Source organism: Scyliorhinus canicula, chromosome 10 (assembly GCF_902713615.1).
Source record: "Scyliorhinus canicula chromosome 10, sScyCan1.1, whole genome shotgun sequence".
NCBI lineage: Eukaryota > Metazoa > Chordata > Chondrichthyes > Carcharhiniformes > Scyliorhinidae > Scyliorhinus > Scyliorhinus canicula.
This window is the reverse complement of record NC_052155.1, coordinates 191,772,852-191,794,148: the sequence shown is the minus strand read 5'-3', so window position 1 is coordinate 191,794,148 and position 21,297 is coordinate 191,772,852. Positions and strand designations below refer to the sequence as shown.

At 43.9% G+C, this 21,297-nt stretch overlaps 1 protein-coding gene across 9 annotated transcripts in view; it reads left to right on the top strand.

Moving 5' to 3' along the window:
- avl9 (AVL9 homolog (S. cerevisiase)) overlaps positions 1–21,297 on the top strand; it is a 183,166-nt gene that overhangs the window by 65,707 nt on the left and 96,162 nt on the right. For 4 of the 9 annotated variants that reach the window (XR_005462168.1, XM_038810418.1, XM_038810421.1 and 1 more), the window contains 3 exons: positions 3,322–3,362; positions 14,909–15,029; positions 18,505–18,543. Coding sequence is in view for 8 of the 9 variants with exons in the window: in XM_038810418.1 (XP_038666346.1) it covers positions 3,322–3,362; positions 14,909–15,029; positions 18,505–18,543 (201 nt within the window). In the remaining variant the exon portion in view is untranslated. Of the gene's footprint in view, positions 1–46; positions 114–3,321; positions 3,363–14,908; positions 15,030–18,504; positions 18,544–21,297 lie in introns of all 9 variants that reach the window. The other 5 variants (XM_038810422.1, XM_038810420.1, XM_038810425.1 and 2 more) reach the window with 2 other exon arrangements.

Below are 21,297 nucleotides of genomic sequence, written 5' to 3'. Positions count from 1 at the left end.
CTTTAGTATGTAAAATATTGATTTTTTTTAAAAATGATGAAACTAGGAACTTTATGAACACATGAACGGCTCTTTAGGAGGAAATGCATTGGAAGGGTCCCAGGCTTCCTTGGGTAAGTGGATTAAAATCACCTTGCATGCTTTGAGGAAACAATCTTGTAAGCAGGATCGATCAATTTATTTAGCATATCTGCGGTTTCACACTTTTCAAAGAGCAAAAAATAGGGTAACATCAAATAACCACAATGTTGTTAATCATGATGAGTGTGGTATTTGTTCAGTCAGATATTGAAACCATTTGAAAACCAGTTTCATTTACTAGACAATTATGACAAGCTACCAATCAATAACCAGCAACCATTTCAAAATCTGGCAATCGATTTATTTCAAAGCTACCAATCATATAGCACAAATGAAACCTGATTACATTTTAAATTTGAATAATGATGCTGTCTCCTTCATGGCAGCTCCATTTATGGTAGTATTGGCAGGAGACACATCTTGAATCCCTGCCATGTGACAAAGTAGAAAAGGGACCAAGCATAGAATTCCAACAGTGCAGAAGGAGGCCTTTTGGCCCATCAAGTTTGCACCAACCCTCCGAAAGAGCACTCCTAACCCACCTAACCTGCACATCTTTGGATACTAACGGGCAATTTTAGCATGGCCAATAGGTTCATAGATTGTGGCTTTTGAGGCTGTTAGACTGCTGAAGACAATAATATGCCAGTTCCCCCTTGTATTTAGTTCCTTAATCACCAAATGGAGGCATAGTCTGGCAGGCATGACTTTCAGGAGATGACCAGCTCAGTCAGTAATATTACTTCTGAACTGCCAAAAGAGTACATTTTCTGTCCTCCTTTTACTGTTTCCTTAAATAGTGTAAATCATGGTGGAAATTAAGTTAAGCACAAAAAGTAGATTGTAATTAGGCTTCCTCACCCTTGTTTCACTTGAAACCATAAAATGTATTTTTCTGGTTACAATATCTGTAGACATTTAAGTTTAAAATGCACTTTATAACTTTTGCAATACTCATTTACATACGTTATACCCATCGCAATTAAGCCGAGGTTGCAGTGTTGTCAACACTGCACATCAAGTTCCTGTTAATTGCTATGGGCATTATGTGAGTTTTGTCACTTCCTTCCACCTTTTTTGTTAACCCAATAAGGTACAGCTGGAAACCACAGTGGCATGTACCTTGTGAACATGATTCCAATTGCTTCTGGGAGTACAGAAATAATTAGGTTACGATGGATGTGTGCAGATTTCCGACAGCTGCAAGTACTTTAGCAATCATGGTTATGCAAGTAGTTACTCTGCTGTTACACGGCTATACATGAGGTTCAGGTTATTTTTTAAAAATTCACTTGCAAGATGTGGGCTAGGCCAGCATTTATTGCTCATCCCTAATTGCCCTTGAGCAGGTGATCGAGAGCTGCCTTCTTGAACCCCTTCAGTCCCTGAAGTGTAGGTACATCCACATTGCAATTTGGGGGTACATCCACAATGTTGTTATACCACTTGCTCTTTGATGGGCATATTTTGCAGGATGAAGGATAGCTTTGCTGCTATTCTTCATGAATTTTATGGGCTGCTGTTGAATATTGCAGTTATACACTAGCTATGGAGGAACACAACAAATGTTCACCAGATGAATTCCTGGGATGGAGGGAATATTCTATGAGGAAAATTATAGACTCGACCTTTATTCTCTGGTGTTTGCAGGAATAAGAGGTTGGTCGCATTCACAAATACAAAACACTTACAAGACTCGACAGGGCAGATACAAGAAGGTTGTTCCCCCGGCTTGGGAGTTCTAGAACCAGGGGAAACAGCCTCAGAATAAGAGAGAGGTCATTTAGGACTGAAGCTAAGAGCGATTTCTTCACTCTTTGGAATTATCTGGCCCTGAGGGTTGTGGAGGCTCAGTTGTTGAGTATGTTCAAGACTGATCACAATAGATTGTCACACATTAAAAACATTGAGTCGGGCCGGGCCTCTAAATTTCTTTAAAAGGGAAAGCCCCAACCTGCTGTATTATGAGGTCCTGTACTACGCATTTCCATAGGAAGAATGAGGAGAGATTATATAAATTACTATATAAATATATTTTTAGGGAATGGAAATTGCAGGGGTGCTGACCAAAATCGTCCAGTCTTATCTAGACTTGGTGCCAGGGGACTGGAGAATTGCAAATGTTACGCCCTTGTTCAAAAACTGCTATAAAGATAGGACCGGCAATTACAGGCCAGTCTGTTTAACGTCAATAGTGGGCAAATTCTAGAAACAATTATTCGGGATAGAATTAGTAATCACATGGAAAAATGTGGGTTGATTAAGAACCAGCATGGATTTCTAAAGGAGAAATCGTGTTTAACTAATTTGATGGAGTTTTTTTAGAAGGCAACAAGTCCAATGTGAAGAGGGTAATGCTGTTGATGTGGTGTACTTGTAATTTCAGAAGGCATTTGAAACAGCGCCGCACAACAGACTTGTGATCAAAGTTATAGCAGTTAATAAAACATATAGTATTCTGGGCTTTATCAGTAGGGTCATTGGGTACAGGGGCAAGGAGATTACGCTGAACGTACACAAAACATTTGTTAGACCACACCCGGAATATTGTGCACAGTTCTGGGAGTCACACTAGAAGGATGTGAACGCATTGGAGAGAGTGCAGAAGAGTTTTACAAGAATGGTTCCAGGGCTGATAAGCCAAAGTTATGAGGATAGATTGGAGAGTTTTGGACTGTTCTCCTTGGAGAGATGGCTGGGAGGAGATTTGATAGAGATGTTCAAAATTCTGAGGGGCCTGGACAGAGTACATAGGGAGAAACTGCTCCTCGTAAAAGGATAAAGAACGAGAGGGCACAGATTTAAAGTGATTTGCAAAAGAAGCAAATGTGGTGTGAAAAAGGTTTTTTCATCCAACGAGTGGTTGGGGTCTGGAATACGCTGCCTGGAAGTGTGGTGGAGGCAGGTTGAATTGAGGCATTCAAGAGGGCATTAGATGATTACTTGAATAGAAACAATATACAGGGCTACAGGAGAATGCACTAAGTCATGATGCTCGTTTAGCAAGAGGTTGCAGACTTGATGGGCCAAATGGCCTCCTGCACCATAACGAATAGCTTCCTTCAGTGTTGTATCATTTTATGATTCTATAAAGAGTCTAGTACTTGTTGAAGGCAGGCAGATGGCAAGACTCTTACCTGCCAAAGGAATAGTGAGTTTAGTACCTGTCAGCAATTCTGTTCTTTACGGAGGCTGAATAGTTTTATTGTAATTTCATATATATTGGGACTTTGTTTTTAGGTCTGTCTCCACGGGACCTGGTTCTCCATTTCCGACACAAGGTACAGTAGCCGAAATAAACAATTTCTCTGCAGATTTAGTTTGACATTAATTTGCTGTAGAGACTTTTGTACTCTGGACAAAGAAAATGTGGTAATATGTAATTAATTTAGATGCCTGAGTTACAACATGACATTAATTATGCATTTCTGGTGTATTCAAAAATGTATGCTATTGCTTTGCAGCATTCAATGTGAACTATGTAGCATTCTATGAGCAGACCAAGTAATGGTGTTCTTCTCTTGAGAAAAGGTTGCAATTGACGACTTTACTTTCAAGATATTCTGGGCATCATGGTAGCCTTGTGGATAGCACAATTGCTTCACAGCTCCAGGGTCCCAGGTTCGATTCCAGCTTGGGTCACTGTCTGTGTCGAGTCTGCATATCCTCCCCGTGTGTGCGTGGGTTTCCTCCGGGTGCTCCGGTTTCCTCCCACAGTCCAAAGATGTGCAGGTTAGGTGGATTGGCCATGATAAATAGCCCTTGGTGTCCAAAATTGCCCTTAGTGTTGGGTGGGGTTACTGGATTATGGGGATACGGTAGAGGTGTTGACCTTGGGTAGGGTGCTCTTTCCAAGAGCCGGTGCAGACTCGATGGGCTGAATGGCCTCCTTCTGCACTGTAAATTCTATGATAAATTCTATGATAATATACTAAATGTTAGAGATCTCCCAGTCTCTCAATTATTTCTGTCCACAATCTCCAGTTCACCCAAAAGTTACAGCTTCTCTCTTGCAATCTTGTCCTTAGATTGTCACCTTGGGAATACTCATCCTAAGGTATAAATCCCACAGTGCCACTCTTTCTCATTGCAATCCTCCCCAGTGCTATGTCCCAGTATTCACCCTCCATATCCTTGTGTAAGTCTTCCATGTTGTCCCTTGCGTCTCTTCTACGATTGGTACCAGCTTCAGCCATCAAAGATCTGTACTCCAGAATGCTTTTCGTAAATCCTTCCATCTTGTTACCATCCTCTTTCCTCAATGCCTATTGTTTATTTCCTGGTTTTGACCGCCTCACCAGCTTCATTCTCTCTCTCTCTCTCTCTCTCTCTCCCTCTCAAAGTTTCTCCTGCTTTATTGTTACATGAAAGGTTCCTTAAAAGTACATGATGTTGCTGAAGATGATCAGGTGTGTCCCATTATTGGTCCATCTGTCAGGTAAAATATTCTGCATCAGCTATCTGTCCAATAGAAGCCAAAAACACATTTCAGTATTCAAAATTGCTATTTGATAAGAACAAGCAGGCAGAATAGAATCTGAACAGTAGTTGTAGCATTTATTTTTCCTAAACTTGTCATAAAGAAGAAGTAATCAATTTGTTAAAAATACATTCCTTTAATATATTTATTGTTCTAAAAGCACAGATCTTCTACCCTTCTCCTGTTTTCTGGCTGAATTAAGCAACCTAACTCTGGGTCGGCTCTTGCCTACTCCGTTTTAGTCGGTGGATTTTCTTTCCGCTCCTACACTTGAGTCCCATGAAGATTTATCCTCTACTCCCTCCTGTTTCTCAGTTCTACCTCATTGTCACATTCTTGATGCCCACTACTATCTCTATGTTGTCAGACTGCTCGTCCAACATCCAGACCTAAATGAGCTTAAATGTTCTTCAGCTAAACATTAAGAACGTGGTAAGAAGTCCTTCACCTGAGGAAGGAGCTGCGCTCCGAAAGCTAGTGTTTGAAACAAACCTGTTGGACTTTAACCTGGTGTTGTAAGACTTCTTGCTGTGCTCACCCCAGTCCAACACCAGCATCTCCACATCATTAAGAATTTGGATAAACGGACGGATGAAGGGATGAAATGTATGGTTGCTAAATTTGCTGATGGCACAAAGGTAGATGGGAATGTAAGTTGTCAAGATGACATGAAGCATTCACAAAGGAATTTAGATATGTTAAGTGATTTGGGGTAAAATTTACAGATGGAGTAAAATGTGGGACTATGTGAACTTGTCTATATTGACAGGAAGAATAGAAAACCGAGGCATTTGAGTATCCTGGGATATAAAAATCAAAAAGTTGTAATGTAGGTACAGCAAGTGATTCGGAAGACAAATGTGAATTGTGCCTTTTATTGCAAGGGAGTTGAATTTAAAATTGGGGAAGCATTGCAGCAACAGTGCAGTGCAGGGCAAGGCGTTAGTTAGATCACATCTGGAGTACTCCTTATAGTTGTATTAGAAACAGTTCAATGAAGGTTCAGTCAACTGATTTCTGTCAAGGTTGAGCAGATGGGCTTATACCTGTTGATGTTTAGAAGAATTAAAGGTGATCTTATTGGAACATATATGACCCTGAAGGGACATGACACAGTGGATGCTTCCCCTTGTGGGAGTGTCTAGAACTAGGGGACCCAGTTTGAAGGTCTTTAGTTTATGGAATTCTCTACCTCAGAGAGCAGTGGAAACTGGGTAATTGAATATATTCAAGACTGACTTAGGTGGATCTTTGAGCGATAAAGGAATCCAGGATTAGGGGAAAGTGGAGTCGATGTAATGATCAGCCATATACTTGTCAAATGGCAGAGCAGACTCAATGGACTGAATAGCCTGCTTCTAATTTGTGTTCTTGTGGAAGAACAAAACCATTTTCTTCAGCCCTGACACAAATTCCTTTCCCTAGCAACTGGCAGCTGCCTGAGGCGGAATCAGACTGACATCCTGACCCTGGGCTGGACATATGTCCCCATATTCCTCAACAGGATGGTTTCTTTCCATCTCTCTAACGTTTCCCATATCTAATCTTTCCTCAGCATATCTGCCTCTGAAATGCTCAACATGCTTTTGTTACTTCCAGACTTGACTATTCCAATGCTTGCCTCACTTGGCTCTCATCTGCCACCCTCCATAAGCTTGAGTAAATCCAAAGCCCACTTCAGATATCCATATTCAAGTTCTGCTCGCTCATCAATCCTATCCTCATTAGCCCTACATTAGCCACTGGTTCACGACACCCAAATTTCATCCTTGTATTTAAATCTTTCCTGAGCCTTGCTTCTCCCCATCTCGTTTGTTTGCTCTGCGACTGATGGTTATGCCTTCGCTGCTTTGGCGTAAATTCTTGAATTCCCCTGTCCAAACTTTCTGCCTCTTGTAGAATAAGAGAATGAGGCTTTTTGACCCATTGTGTTTTTGCTGGCTCTTTGAAAGAGCAATCCAGTTAGTCCCACTTCCCTGCTTTTGCCCATTATCCTGAAAATTCCTGCCCTGAAGAATTTAACCAAATCTCTTTTGAAAGTTATTATTGAATCATCTTTATTACCATTCAAGCTGTGCATTCCAGATCACCAAAACATGCTGGGTTTCTTTTTTTAAAATCTGCTCATCTCCACCCTGGCCTTTTGCCAATTACGGTAACCCTCTTCTCTGGTTATCAATGCTCCTGCCACTGGACACAGTTTCTTATTGAATCTATCAAAATCCATCATAATTTTGAACACGTCTATTAAATCTTTTGTTCAACTTTTCTATTGTAAGGAAACAGTCCTCAGTTTCTAAATCTAAGAAATGAGATCAGGAGTAGGTCATTCGACCCCTTGAGCCTACCCTCCTATTCAATAAGATTACAACTGATCTGGTTGTGGTCTTAACTTCACATTCTTGCCTTTCCCCTATCCCTTGTCGATCAAAAATCTACCTCTCTCAGCCCCAAATTTATTCAATGACCCAGCCTGTACTGCTCTCTGGAGAACAAAATTCCAAAGTCTGATGACCCTCTGAGAGAAAAATACCTTCTCATCTCTGTCTTAAATGGCAGACCCCTTACTTTTAAACTTTGGCCCCGAGTTCTAGACTTCCGTACAAAGGAAAACACCCTCCGAGTATCTACCTGTCGGGTCTGTTGTGTACTCATACTTGGTCCTAATTGGAGCAAGAGTGGACTTGTGACCATGTGACACATTGATGATGTCATCGGCCATTTGCGCAGGCAGTCTATCCTAACAGGCTGTAAAGTAAACACCTTTCCAATAAAGCTCTTGTTTGTTTCTACCTTTGTGGTCTGCAAACCTATCCTTTTTTTTAGAAACTAACGATGAGGAGGGCGGAACCACGCTAGCAGACTCCCAAAGAAGTTTAAAAGAAACAGAAAAATCATCAATCTGTGGGCAGATATCCGAAAAGGATTAAGAAGCTAAAAATTCCACTCCATCAAAGCTGGTGACGAAGGGGTGCCAATTATCGGTAGCAGCCATTGAAGGAACCAAAATTATTCCGACCCAGACCAGACCCCGGATAATGGGCCGAAACCCAAATATTTTAGTTTATTTTGTAAGACTGGGTGGAAAGAATACTTCACTCCAGAAGTGATTGCCGGAGAAATAGGGATTTGGTGTTTTTAAAACAAAACTTTATTATTAACACAGTATTAAAATCTTTAACCTCACACCCAAAAAATCTTACAATTACCCCTTAAACCAGGGGTGGGCAAACTTTTCCGTGCAAGGGCCACATTCAGAAATTCACAATTCACAAAGGGCCGCATAGTATATTAGGTAAAATAATTACTTCACCCGGTTATGATTCTGGGCGCCTCATATAGAACATAGAACAGTACAGCACAGAACAGGCCCTTCGGCCCTCGACGTTGTGCCGAGCAATGATCACCCTACTCAAGTCAACGTATCCACCCTATCCCAGTAAGTAACCCAACAGCCCCCCCCCCCCCCATTAACCTTAAAAAAAATTTATTGCAGAACCAGCTTCTCACCTAAAACTTTGGTCATTGCCGAAAGGCAATCTACAAGATGCACTGCAAGAACTCACCAAAGTTCCTTAGGCAGCACCTTCTAAACCCATGAACACTACCATCCAGAAGGACAATAGCAGCAGATACCTGTGAACTCCATCACCTGGAGGTTTCGTTCCAAGTCACTCACCACCCTGACTTGGAGATATATCGTCGTTCCTTCACTGTCACTGGGGAAACATCCTGAAACTCCATCCCTAACGGCACAGTGGGCGTACCTATACCACGTGGACTGCAGAGATTCAAGAAGATAGCTCATCATCACCACCTTCATAAGGGAAATTAGGGATGGGCAACAATTGCTGGTCTCGCCAGTAATGCCCACATGTAAAAAGAGTTTTTTTAAATGTTCCCTCTTTAGCCTTCTAAAACCAACGGCTTCTAGAAGAGCTATGAAAGCGGCCTTCTCTCCTGCTACCTATCTCCAACTGCAATCAAATGAGCTAAAGTAGAAGTTAAAAGCTTCTACCTTACAAAGCGCCAGTTGCTAAACAATACCTGCATACCTCTGCTGGCCTATTTATTATTTAAGCCATAGCCCTCTCTAAGATCTGCTCCATTGAATGTGAAACTGCTCGATAGCATTTTGTTTCTGCTGTTTGGCATGCAAATGTCAACATTGAGGGCATTAAAAAATTTATTGGATAAGCATATGGATGATAAGGGCATAGTGTAGGTTAGATGGCCTTTAGATTTTTTCCATGTCGGTGCAACATCGAGGGCCAAAGGGCCTGTACTGCGCTGTATCGTTCTATTTCAATGTCATCAGGTTGGTACCTCATTTTTAGGAATGCCAGCTGTTGTTCCTGGCATGTCATCCTGCACTCTTTATTGAAACGGGGTTGATCCCACAGCTTTGATAGTAACAGTAGATTTGGGTCACAGATTCTGCTTGAATACAATTCTGCTGATGACCCACAGTGCTTCAGGAATGTCCAGTTTTGAGCTGCTAGATCCGTTAGTAAACAATTGGCATTGTGATAGTGCCACATGACGTGATGGTGCCACATGACATGATGGGAAGAATTCCAAATGTGAATACAGGACTTCATCAGGACGGCAGAGTGGTCATTCCTACCAATATTGTCATAGACAGATGCATCTGCGACAGTAGATTTGTGCAGACAAGATCGATTTGTTTTTTCCTTTCATTGGTTCCCTCGCCATGTGCCATGGACTAAATTTAGCAGTTATGTCCTTCAGGTCTTGGCCAACTTGGTCAGTGATGGTACTACCAAGATGATGGACATAGAAAATAATAGCAGGAGGAGGCCATTCGGTCCTTTGAGCCTGCTCTGCCATTCATTATGGTCATGGCTGGTTATCCAACTTGGTAACCTGTTCCCACTCTTTCTTCCCCCCCCCCCCCCCCCCTCTCCCCATATCCTTTGATCCCTTTACTCCAAGAGCTATATCTTAACTCCTTTTAAAAACAGCTAATATTTTAGCCTCAACTGCTTTCTGTGAAAGAGAATTCCACAGGCTCACCACTGTTGGTGAAGAAAGTTTTCCTTATCTCAGTCCTAAATAGTCTATCCTTGTCCTCGGACGGTGACCGTACCCCATCCAGAATGCATTCTGTGCATGTTGCACTCTGTGCTTCTTCCAATTGGTGTTCAACATAAGACCATAAGACATAGGAGTGGAAGTAAGGCCATTCGGCCCATCAAGTCCACTCCGCCATTCAATCATGGCTGATGGGCGTTTCAACTCCACCTACCAGCATTCTCCCTGTAGCCCTTAATTCCTCGCGACATCAAGAATTTATCTATCTCTGCCTTGAAGCTATTTAGCGTCCCGGCCTCCACTGCACTCCGCGGCAATGAATTCCACAGGCCCACCACTCTCTGGCTGAAGAAATGTCTCCGCATTTCTGTTCTGAATTTACCCCCTCTAATTCTAAGGCTGTGCCCACGGGTCCTCGTCTCCTCGCCTAACGGAAACAGTTTATTTGCGTCCACCCTTTCTAAGCCATGTATTATCTTGTAAGTTTCTATTAGATCTCCCCTTAACCTTCTAAACTCCAATGAATACAATCCCAGGATCCTCAGCCGTTCATCATATGTTAGACCCGCCATTCCAGGGATCATCCGCGTGAATCTCCGCTGGACACGCTCCAGTGCCAGTATGTCCTTCCTGAGATGGGGGGCCCAAAACTGGACACAGTACTCCAAATGAGGCCTAACCAGAGCCTTATAAAGGCTCAGTAGCACATCGCTGCTTTTATATTCCAACCCTCTTGAGATAAATGACAACATTGCATTCACTTTCTTAATCACAGATTCAACCTGCATGTTTACCTTTAGGGAATCCTCGACTAGCACTCCCAGATCCCTTTGTACTTTGGCATTATGAATTTTCTCACCGTTTAGAAAGTAGTCTATGCTTGGATTCTTTTTTCCAAAGTGCAAGACCTCACATTTTCTCACGTTGAATTGCATCAGCCATTTCCTGCACCACTCTCCCAAACTGTCTAGATCCTTCTACAGCCTCCCCACTTCCTCAGCACTACCTGCCTGACCACCTAACTTTGTATCATCGGCAAACTTAGCTAGAATGCCCCCAGTCCCTTCATCCAGATCATTAATATATATGGTGAACAGCTGCGGCCCCAACACTGAACCCTGTGGGACACCGCTGGTCACCGGCTGCCATTCCGAAAAAGAACCTTTTATCCCAACTCTCTGCCTTCTGTCAGATAGCCAATCCTCAACCCATGCCAGTAGCTCACCTCGAACACCATGGGCCCTCACCTTACTCAGCAGCCTCCTGTGTGTCACCTTATCAAAGGCCTTTTGGAAATCCAGATAGACCACATCCACTGGGTTTCCCTGGTCTAACCTACTTGTCACCTCCTCAAAGAATTCTAACAGGTTCGTCAGGCACGACCTCCCCTTACTAAATCCATGTTGACTTGTTCTAATCCGACCCTGCTCTTCCAAGAATTTAGAAATCTCATCCTTAACGATCGATTCTAGAATTTTACCAACAACCGAGGTTAGGCTAATTGGCCTATAATTTTCCATCTTTTGTCTTGATCCTTTCTTGAACAAGGGGGTTACAACAGCGATCTTCCAATCGTTCGGGACTTTCCCTGACTCCAGTGATTTTTGAAAGATCTCAACCAACGCTTCCGCTATTTCACACCTCTTTAACCTGGAGTTACCTCTCTCTCTGCATCTTTGATGATTTGATTGCCTGCAGGTGCTCGCATTCCGGGGCATCTCTGACTGTGTCTATATAAACATTTCTGGAACAAGCCTTTCCATTCACCTGAAGAAGGAGCCGTGCTCCGAAAGCTCGTGTTTGAAACAAACCTGTTGGACTTTAACCTGGTGTTGTAAGACTTCTTACTGTGCTCACCCCAGTCCAACGCCGGCATCTCCACATCATGGCTATTTCTTCAGCCAACCTCCCTCAGAACTCTAGGGTGTAGCCCATCGGGGCCAGGAGATTTGTCAATTTTCAGACCTTTTAGCTTTTTTAGCACCATCTCTTTTGTAATGGCAACCATACTCAACTCAGCCCCCTGACCCTCTATAATTTTTGGGATATTACTCATGTCTTCCACTGTGAAGACAGATGCAAAGTACTTATTAAGTTCTCCAGCCATTTCCTCGTCTCCCATCACTAGCCTTCCGGAATCAGTTTGAAATGGCCCAATGTCTACTTTGGCCTGTCGTTTGTTTCTTATGTATTGAAAGAAACTTTTACTATCATTTCTTATATTACTGGCTAGCCTGCCTTCATATTTGATCCTCTCCTTCCTTATTTGTCTCTTTGTTAACCTCTGTTTGTTTTTGTAGCCTTCCCAATCTTCTGATTTCCCAGTGCTTTTGGCCACTTTATAGGATCTCTCTTTTTCTTTGATACATTTCCTGACCTCCTTTGTCAGCCATGGCTGTCTAATCCCTCCCCGGATAATCTTTCTTTTCTTGGGGATGAACCTCTGTACAGTGTCCTCAATTATGCATACAAACTCCTGCCATTTTTGCTCTGCTGTCTTCCCCACTAGGGTCTGCTTCCAATCGATTTTCACCAGTTCCTCTCTCATGCCCTCACAATTACCTTTATTTAACTGTAACACCATTACATCCGATTTTGCGTTCTCTCTTTCAAACTGCAGACTGAACTCAACCATATTATGATCGCTGCTTCCTAAGTGTTCCCTTACTTTAAGATCTTTTATAAAGTCTGGTTCATTACATAGCACTAGGTCCAGAATAGCCTGCTCCCTTGTGGGCTCCATGACAAGCTGTTCCAAAAAGCCATCTTGTAAGCATTCCATGAATTCCTTTTCTTTGGATCCACTGGCTACGTTATTTACCCAATCCACCTGCATATTGAAGTCCCCCATGATCACCGTGACCTTGCCTTTCTGACATGCCTTTTCTATTTCCCGGTACATGTTGCGCCCCTGGTCCTGACCACTGTTAGGAGGTCTGTACATAACTCCCATTATGGTTTTTTTGCCTTTGTGGTTCCTCAATTCTACCCACACAGACTCCACATCATCCGACCCTATGTCGTTTAGTGCCATAGATTTAATTTTGTTCTTAACTAACAAGGCAACCCCACCCCCTCGGCCCACCTCCCTGTCTTTTCGATAGGTTGTATATCCTTGGATGTTTAACTGCCAGTCCTGAACCCCCTGCAGCCATGTCTCTGTGATGCCTACCACATCATAATCATTCACGATGATCTGTGCCATTAGTTCGTCTACTTTGTTACAAATGCTACGAGCATTCAGGTAAAGTGCCTTAATGCTAACTTTCTTATCATTACAGATATTGGAAGTCCTAAGATGTCCAAAGTTATCCTTCCTTTTTGTTGAATTCCTAGTCTGCCTCAAGCTTAAATCCACCTGCCTACATGTTATCCTCCTGCGTATCTTGGCATTTAACTCCATGCTCCCTGTTGCTTTCACTTACCCTTCCCCCCAACTCAGAAGTTTAAAGTCCTACTGACCACCCTATTTATCCTCTTCGCTAGAACACTGGTTCCAGATCGGTTCAGGTGGAGACCGTCCCAACGGTACAGATCCCCCCGGTTCCAAAACTGATGCCAATGTCCCATGAAGTGGAATCCCTCTTTCCCACACCAATCCCTTAGCCACGTGTTTACTTCCCTAATTTTCTTGTCCCTATGCCAATTGGCACGTGGCTCGGGCAGTAATCCGGAGATTATGACCTTTGAGGACCTGCATTTCAATTTTCTTCCTAGTGCTTGATAGTCCCCAAACAGGTCCTCCACCCTAGCTTTACCTATGTTGTTAGTCCCAACGTGGACCAAAACAACTGGATCCTCCCCCTCCCGCTCCAATATCCTTTCAAGCCGGTCAGAGATGTCCCGCACCCTGGCACCGGGCAGGCAACACACCATGCGAGACTCCCGATCCGGCTTGCATAGGATACTATCTGTCCCCCTAATTATAGAATCCCCTATAACAACTACTTGTCTTTTTACTCCCCCCTCTTGAATGGCCTTCTGCACCATTGTACCGTGGTCAGCTGGCTCATCCTGTCCAGAGCCCTTTTCCTCATCCATACAGGGAGCAAGAGTCTCATACCTGTTGGACAAGGTCAAGGGCTGAGGCTCCTGCACTCCTGAACTCAGGTTCCCCCTGCCTGCCTCACTAACAGTCACACTCTGAAGTCCCTGATCACTTACTGAATGTGAATTACTTAATCTCCCAGGTGTGACTGCCTCCTGAAACAAAGTGTCCAGGTAACTCTCCCCCTCCCGGATGTGCCGCAGTGTTTGAAGCTCAGATTCCAGATCATCAACTCTGAGCCGGAGTTCTCCCAGCAACCAACACTTGCTGCAGATGTGGTCATTGCCATTCACAAGGGGAACAGCCAGCTCCCACATCATACAGCTACAGCACATCACCTGCCCAGCCATCTCTGATTAGTTAATTAATTTATTACTTTGTATAAATTTCAGTTTAAAAAAAAGAAACTTGGGTACCTCTGCTATAGTCTTTTTCAATGTAGTTCTGGTTAACAAATAAGAAAAAGTAAAATAATAATGTAATAAAGCACTCACCTGCTCACCCCAATGGGTCTTATTATTAGGTTAGAGGAGGAGGGCGGGTGGGAGACACTACACGTGTAGTGTCTCGGGTGCTTGACTTCCGTCGAACACCTTGGGTCACTGATGCAGGTGCACCTTCAACTTACCGCACTGCACGTATGCAAATCTCCCCGGAACAGCCAATCAGAATCTCTGCTCTGCTGCCCCCTGCTGGAACATGGAGGAGTATTGCTTCATCGGTGGGGGGGGGGGGGGGGGGGGGGGGGGGGGGCGGTTGTAGGTGATAATCAGCCTGAGGTATCCTTGCCCATGTTTGACCTGATGCCGTGAGATTTCATGATGTCCAGAGTCGATTTTGAGGACTCGCAGGCAGTTCCCTTCCGACTGTATACCACTGCCGCCACCTCTGATGGGTCTATTCTGCTCGTGGGACAGGGCATGTGCAGGTGTGATGATGGTAGTGTCTGGAACATTGTCTGTAAGGCATGATTCAGTGAATATGACTATGTCGGGCTGTTTCTTTACTTGTCTCAGGACAAGCTCTCCCAATTTTGGCACAAGCCCTAAATGTTAGCAATGAGGCCTTTGTAACGTCAGTGGAGCTGGGTGTGCCTTTGTGATCCCCGATGCCTACGTCGATGCTGGGTGGTCTACCCTGTTTCATTCCATAATCCTGGTACCTTGAAAGCTCTGTATCTTTCTAGTGACGGCCTCCTCGACAATGCAACTGAGAAAATGTTCAGCCTCCCATATATCTTGCAGGGACTCCAACCACTCCATTTCAGAAAACTTGAGTTCAAATTTGAGCAACTGGAAGCACTTCTGCACATGTGGTTATCCAAGATGCATGAAGGAACGGGTTATTGCAGGCAACAGTATACAAGTATGCTTCCTGTGCCAAGAAGGAACCCCTGTGCATTTCATGCAAAATTATTCAGATTATTTATTTTTATCTCTAATATATAAGCGTGTGTGTGTGTATATACCAATGTTTGTGTTGTGATGTCACCAGGATATCGGGATTGCATTAGATGGGGCTATCCAGATACAATATAAAAGGTTAATGTTTATTTACAGGTCTTCAGACACTCACCAAAACAGAAAAAAAGGAAATAATTACTAGCTCTTCCTTGAGCCAAACTTTAAACACAGCAACTAAAGAGAAAATACTGGAAAATCTCAACAGGTCTGGCAGTATCTGTAGGGAGAGAAAAGAGCTAACATTTCGAGTCCAGATGACCCTTTGTCAAAGCTGAACACATTTTCGAAGCACCATTTTGGAAAGTGGCATCATCGGAACAAATACATCAGAGGCGAAGGAGCTGAGAGAAAGGGATGGAGTCCTTACATGGTGTAGGGTGCAAAGAGCTGCAGCCCAGATAGCTGCGTGAGTCAGTGGGCTTATAGTGGATATGAGTAGATAGTCTATTGCCGGAAATGGAGACAGAAAGATCAAGGAAGGGAAGGGAAGTGTCTGAGATGGGCCAGGTGAAAGTGGTGGAGGGATTCAAACTGGAAGCGAAGTTGATAAATTTTTCCAGGTCCGGACTAGAGCATGAAGCTGCACCAAAATAGTCATCAATGTACTGGTAAAGGAGTTGAGGGAGGGGACCCGGGTAGGCCACAAAAATACCCCATAAAAAGACAAGTGTAACTCGGACTCATGCGGTACCCATTTCTGCACTTTTGAAAGTGAGATGAGTTAAAGGAGAAGTTGCTGAGTGATAGAACGAGTTCAGCCAGGCGGAGGAGAGTGGTGGTGGATGGGAATTGTCCGGGCCTCCTTTCGAGGAAAAAGCGAAGAGCTCTCAGGCAATCCTGGTGTGGGGTGGAGGTGTAAAGAGATTGCACATCCATGGTAAATAGGATGCGGTTAGGGCCCGCGAACTGGAAGCTGTCAATATGTCGCAGTGCATCAGAGGAATCCCGGATGTAGGTGGGGAGGGAATGGACCAGAGGAGTGAGGATGGAGTCAAGATAAGAAGAAATAAGTTCGGTGGGGCGGGAGCACGCTGACACAATGGGCCTGCCGGGACAGTCCTTTTTGTGGATTTTGGGAAGTAGGTAAAAGCAGGCTGTCCGGAGTTGGCAGACTGAGGTTGGAAGCTGTAGGGGGAAGGCATCCGGAGGAAATGAGGTCACTGACGGCGTTGGAGATAATGGCTTGATGTTCAGTGGTCTGGTCATGGTCCAGCGGGAGGTAAGAGGAAGTATCTGAGAGGCTCAGCCTCTGCGAGGTAGAGGTCAGTGCGCCAGACGACAACAGCACCCCCTTTGTCAGCAAGTTTGATGACAAAGTCGGGGTTAGACCTGACGGAGTGAAAAGCAGAAAGTTCGGAAGGAGAGAGGTTGGAATGGGTGAGGGGGGCAGTAAAATTAAGACAGCCAATGACCCGTCGACAGTTCTCAATGAAAAGATCGAGGGCAGGTAATTGTACCGGCAAGGGGGGGGCGGGGGGGTCCACTTGGAGGCAGAATGTTGGAGGCATATGAAAGGATCAGTGGAACGGGGGGGAGCACTCTTGCCCAAAGAAGTGGGCACGGAGACAAAGGTGACGAAAGAAGAGTTCAGCATCATGTCGAGCCCAGAATTCATTGAGATGGGGACGTAAGGGTACAAAGCTGAGTCGTTTGCTGAGAACAGCACGCTCAGCCTCAGAGAGGGAAGATCGAAGGGTATGGTGAACACGTGGCAAGGGCTGGCAGAAATGGGGTACGAGGGATTGGGACTGGTGGTGAGCCTAGGATGGGCAGTGGTGTTGATGAGTTGTTGAAGCTTGCGTTCCTTAACATCTGCAAGAAACAGGAAAAGATTCTTGTGAAGGTGTTGAAAGATGCAAAGGATGAAATGAAACTGGAGACAGGGACAGCTTTGAGAGAGAGTAAGATGGTGCTGCTGGAGAGAGATGTTGAGTGTCTTCATGTGGCGGCGCATGGCACTAAGTGTGGCTTTCAGGATGCGGCGAGAGCAGCAGTTGGAAGAATGTTGTATATCCTGGAGGTTACATGTAGGATGGAATTTAAGTTGAAATGCCCGTGGGGTAAGTCGGAGATGAAGACAGTCACTGAGGAAGGAAATATGGCTGTGGAAGCGAGTCTTGGTAAATACCGTGTCCAACAATAAGAGAGAAATGGAAAGCACTGAAGGTGGTTAGTGGAAGAGAAGAGCAGTACTTCTTCAGGGTACGCATTCCTGGAAGAGCAGTGACAGCAAGACTCTCCAAGGCAGCCTCCTCACTTTACACACAGCAAATGAGCTTCTCTGCTAGTAGGATGCCCCATTCACCACCTAATCCATGCACTGCACCGTCCACTGCTGTGGTTCAGTATGCATTATCTACAAGGCTTCTCTAATTCACCAAATCTTCTTTGGTAACACTCTTGATTCTGCAACCTCCATCACCCAGAAGAATACTTTCATGTTCTCCTCTTAAGACACACACAACTCTGACATGAACATATATCAACATTACTCTGCTTATATAGTCTGATCAGGCTGCACAGCTGATCCTTGTACTGATTCCTGGTCAGTTTGCCACGTGACTTTCTCTGGCCATCCTGAGAGGCAAAGCTGTTGTCCAGAAACTGGAGGAAAGTTCTTTCCTTGCAGTAGACAGCCCCTGGTGACACCACAGTGTATTTATGTGTATAGCTTATAGCCCATTATTCCTATACAGTTAAATATAGATATAGATTATTTAATTTGCATTAAATAAGTAAGATAAGGGCAGCACGGTGGCCTAGTGGTTAGCACAACCGCCTCACGGCGCTGAGGTCCCAGGTTCGATCCCGGCTCTGGGTCACTGTCTGTGTGGAGTTTGCACATTCTCCCCGTGTCTGCGTGGGTTTTGCCCCCACAACCCAAAAATGTGCAGAGTAGGTGGATTGGCCACACTAAATTGCCCCTTAATTGGAAAAAATAATTGGGTAATCTAAATTTATAAAAGAAAAAAGAAAAAAATAAGTAAGATACAGCTTCTGATCCTGTCCCCACAACATATCCCTCAAAGTTGCCTGTGGCCTCACTTATCAGTTTTCTTCATGTCTTTGTTTTTGTTAAAGGTGCTCTCTTAAATTTCAGCCCAAATCTGTTGAAATATGTTCTGTTGTGCTCCCAAAGTGCACTGCATTTAAGATCCTCCATAAAACTTATCTTTGGCCAATCTTTTGGTCACCTGTCTTATTGTTTCCTCCTTTGACTCAGTGACTATTTTACGCTCCTGTGAAGTGTGTTGGAATTGTTTACTTTGCTAAAGGTGCTATGCAAATGCAAGTTTTGTACTTTGTTGTCATTTTTCTTGTAAAATCAGCATTTGAATGGTCCTGCAATAAAGAATGCTTTTTTTTTTGTTTTACAGACTATAATTCTCTTCAAGTTGATCCTTTTAGAGAAAAAGGTAAGTAATCCTGCTGACTACTAATCAGCTGAGTGTCAGAAATTATGCTCAAGTGTTCAGAATATTTAGATAAATAATAATATATTTGATCCTGCTGGAAATATTGTCTATACAATGAGTTAACACTCCAGTAATAAAGCAATGCATGTTCACATGTATCCAGGTTTGTCGCAACTAGTTAATCAATAACCATTTCCAAAAAGAATCTAACCACCTCCCCATGGTGCTGAATGGTACTACCATCACTGAATCCTCATCATTAACATCCTGGCATGGCTAGAAACTGAACTGGTCCAGCAATATAAATGCCGTGGCTAATTGAGCAGCTCCGAGGCTGTCTATTATGCAAGTGGCTCACATTATGACTCCCAGAAATATCTCTATTATCTATAATGTACCAGTTAGGGCTGTGATGGAATTATTTTCACTTAACTGGATAGGTGTGTAATAATGCTCCAAAAGCTTAACACCATTGAGAATAAAATAGTCTGCTTGATTGGTGTCCTTGATTAGTGCCCCATTCACCACCTAATCCATGCACTGCACCGTCCACTGCTGTGATTCAGTATGCATTATCTACAAGGCTTCTCTAATTCACCAAATCTTCTTTGGTAACACTCTTGATTCTGCAACCTCCATCACCCAGAAGAATACTTTCATGTTCTCCTCTTAAGACACACACAACTCTGACATGAACATATATCAACATTACTCCATCATCACAAGGTTATTAACAATCTTTATTGTCACAAGTAGGGTTACATTAATACTGCAATGAAGTTACTGTGTAAAGCCCCTAGTCACCACACTCTGGTGCCTGTTCGGGTATACAGCGGGAGAATTCAGAATGTCCAAATTACCTAACAATACGTCTTTCGGGACTTGTGGGAGGAAACCGGAGCACCCGGAGGAAACCCACGCAGACACTGGGAGAACGTGCAGACTCCACATAGACAGTCACCCAAGCCGGGAATCGAACCTGGGACCTTGGGAGCTGTGAAGCAACTGTGCTACCTATCCTGGAACTCCTTATCTACCAGCACTGGGGGCACCTACCCTACTTGGTCTGCAGTGTTTCAAGAAACGCCCCACCATCATTTCTACGGGCAACAAAGAATGGGATAAATGCTAGCCTTGCCAGCTGCACCCAAATTAATTTTAAAAGAGCACTCTTGGCATTGTCACAATGATGTGACTTACGCATGAGCGATATTAATTAAGCTGTAATTTCACTGGCTCACCAAACATATACTGAACTGTTTAAAAAGTACTTTTATAAAGACGCAAAAACGAGACCGAATGGCTGCCTCCTGTGTGTTTCTCTGTTCCCCTTCAAGAAGAGTCCACCTCCAAACACTAGTTAAGTCATCCCAACATACTGTGGATATCGTCACAGAATGAGAGAAAGTTTGAGACCGAAGAGAAATGAGTCAAAAATGCTCTGGGATGACAGAAATAAAGAAGGGAGAAAGCACAGTCCGTCTCCACATGACAGCAATGGGCCCGCTCGAACATCACATTCAGCCCGAGCTGGGCACTATCCTGATTGACCTGAGAAAATTCAGAAAAGAAGTAAATGATGCTCTTGGGATAATGAATAATTCGATCTCCGAACTGGAATAAACTGTCAGTGGTTTGGGAATGAACATTATGGAATCTGAGAACAGAATTAGTATAGTTGAGGATAGCAGTGATAGGCTACTCTTTTATTTACTCTGGAGAGACAGGCAGTTTGAGGACAGATGTGTACATCTCGGTAATTTCACGAAGAACCTGTGAATTTATGGAGAAAACTCAGAAGGCGAAGTCATTATCCAGTGGGCCGAAAACTTTCTCTAGGACCTACTTAAGCTCCTGGTTGATTTTCACTACAAGAAAGGGCTCATAGATCACTACATCAACACTGTTGGATGGTAATCCACCCCCCAAGATATTATAGAACATAGAACATTACAGCGCAGTACGGGCCCTTCGGCCCTCGATGTTGCGCCGACCTGTGAAACCATCTGAAGCCTATCTGACCTACACTATTCCATTTTCATCCATATGTCTATCCAGTGACCACTTAAATGCCCTTAAATTTGGCGAGTCTACTATTGTTGCAGGCAGGGCGTTCCACACCCCTACTACTCTCTGAGTAAAGAAACTGCCTCTGACATCTGTCCTATATCTACTACCCCTCAATTCAAAGCTATGTCCCCTCGTGTTGGTCATATGCTCAAGTGAGTTCATGAAAATTCATGGTGAATTTTCTCAACTTCCAGATGCAACAGTATGTTCTTACCAAGGCTTGGGTGAGAAAAACCTCCAATTCAAGGGAAGGGCAATCACGCTAGATCAGGACTAGTCGCCAGCTGTGCAGCGGAAAAGACACCGATATACAGATTTGAAGAAGCAGTTCAGTGAGAAGAACATAAGATTCCAAACAACTGGTCCCACGATGCTGAGAGTCCATTGCGAGGAGGGAAGCAAGTGCTTTTCATCAGCACAGCAGGCAGCAGAGGAACTCAAACATCTTGGCATTACTGTGAGCCTTTCAGAGGACAAGCGTCTAGAAAGAGATCTGCACTGCATCGGATGGCACACTATGGGTAGAAATCATAGAACATAGAACATTACAGCGCAGTACAGGCCCTTCGACCCTCGATGTTGTGCCGACCGTGAAACCCCTCTAAAGCCCATCTACACTATTCCCTTACCATCCATATGTCTATCCAATGACCATTTAAATGCCCTTAGTGTTGGTGAGTCCAC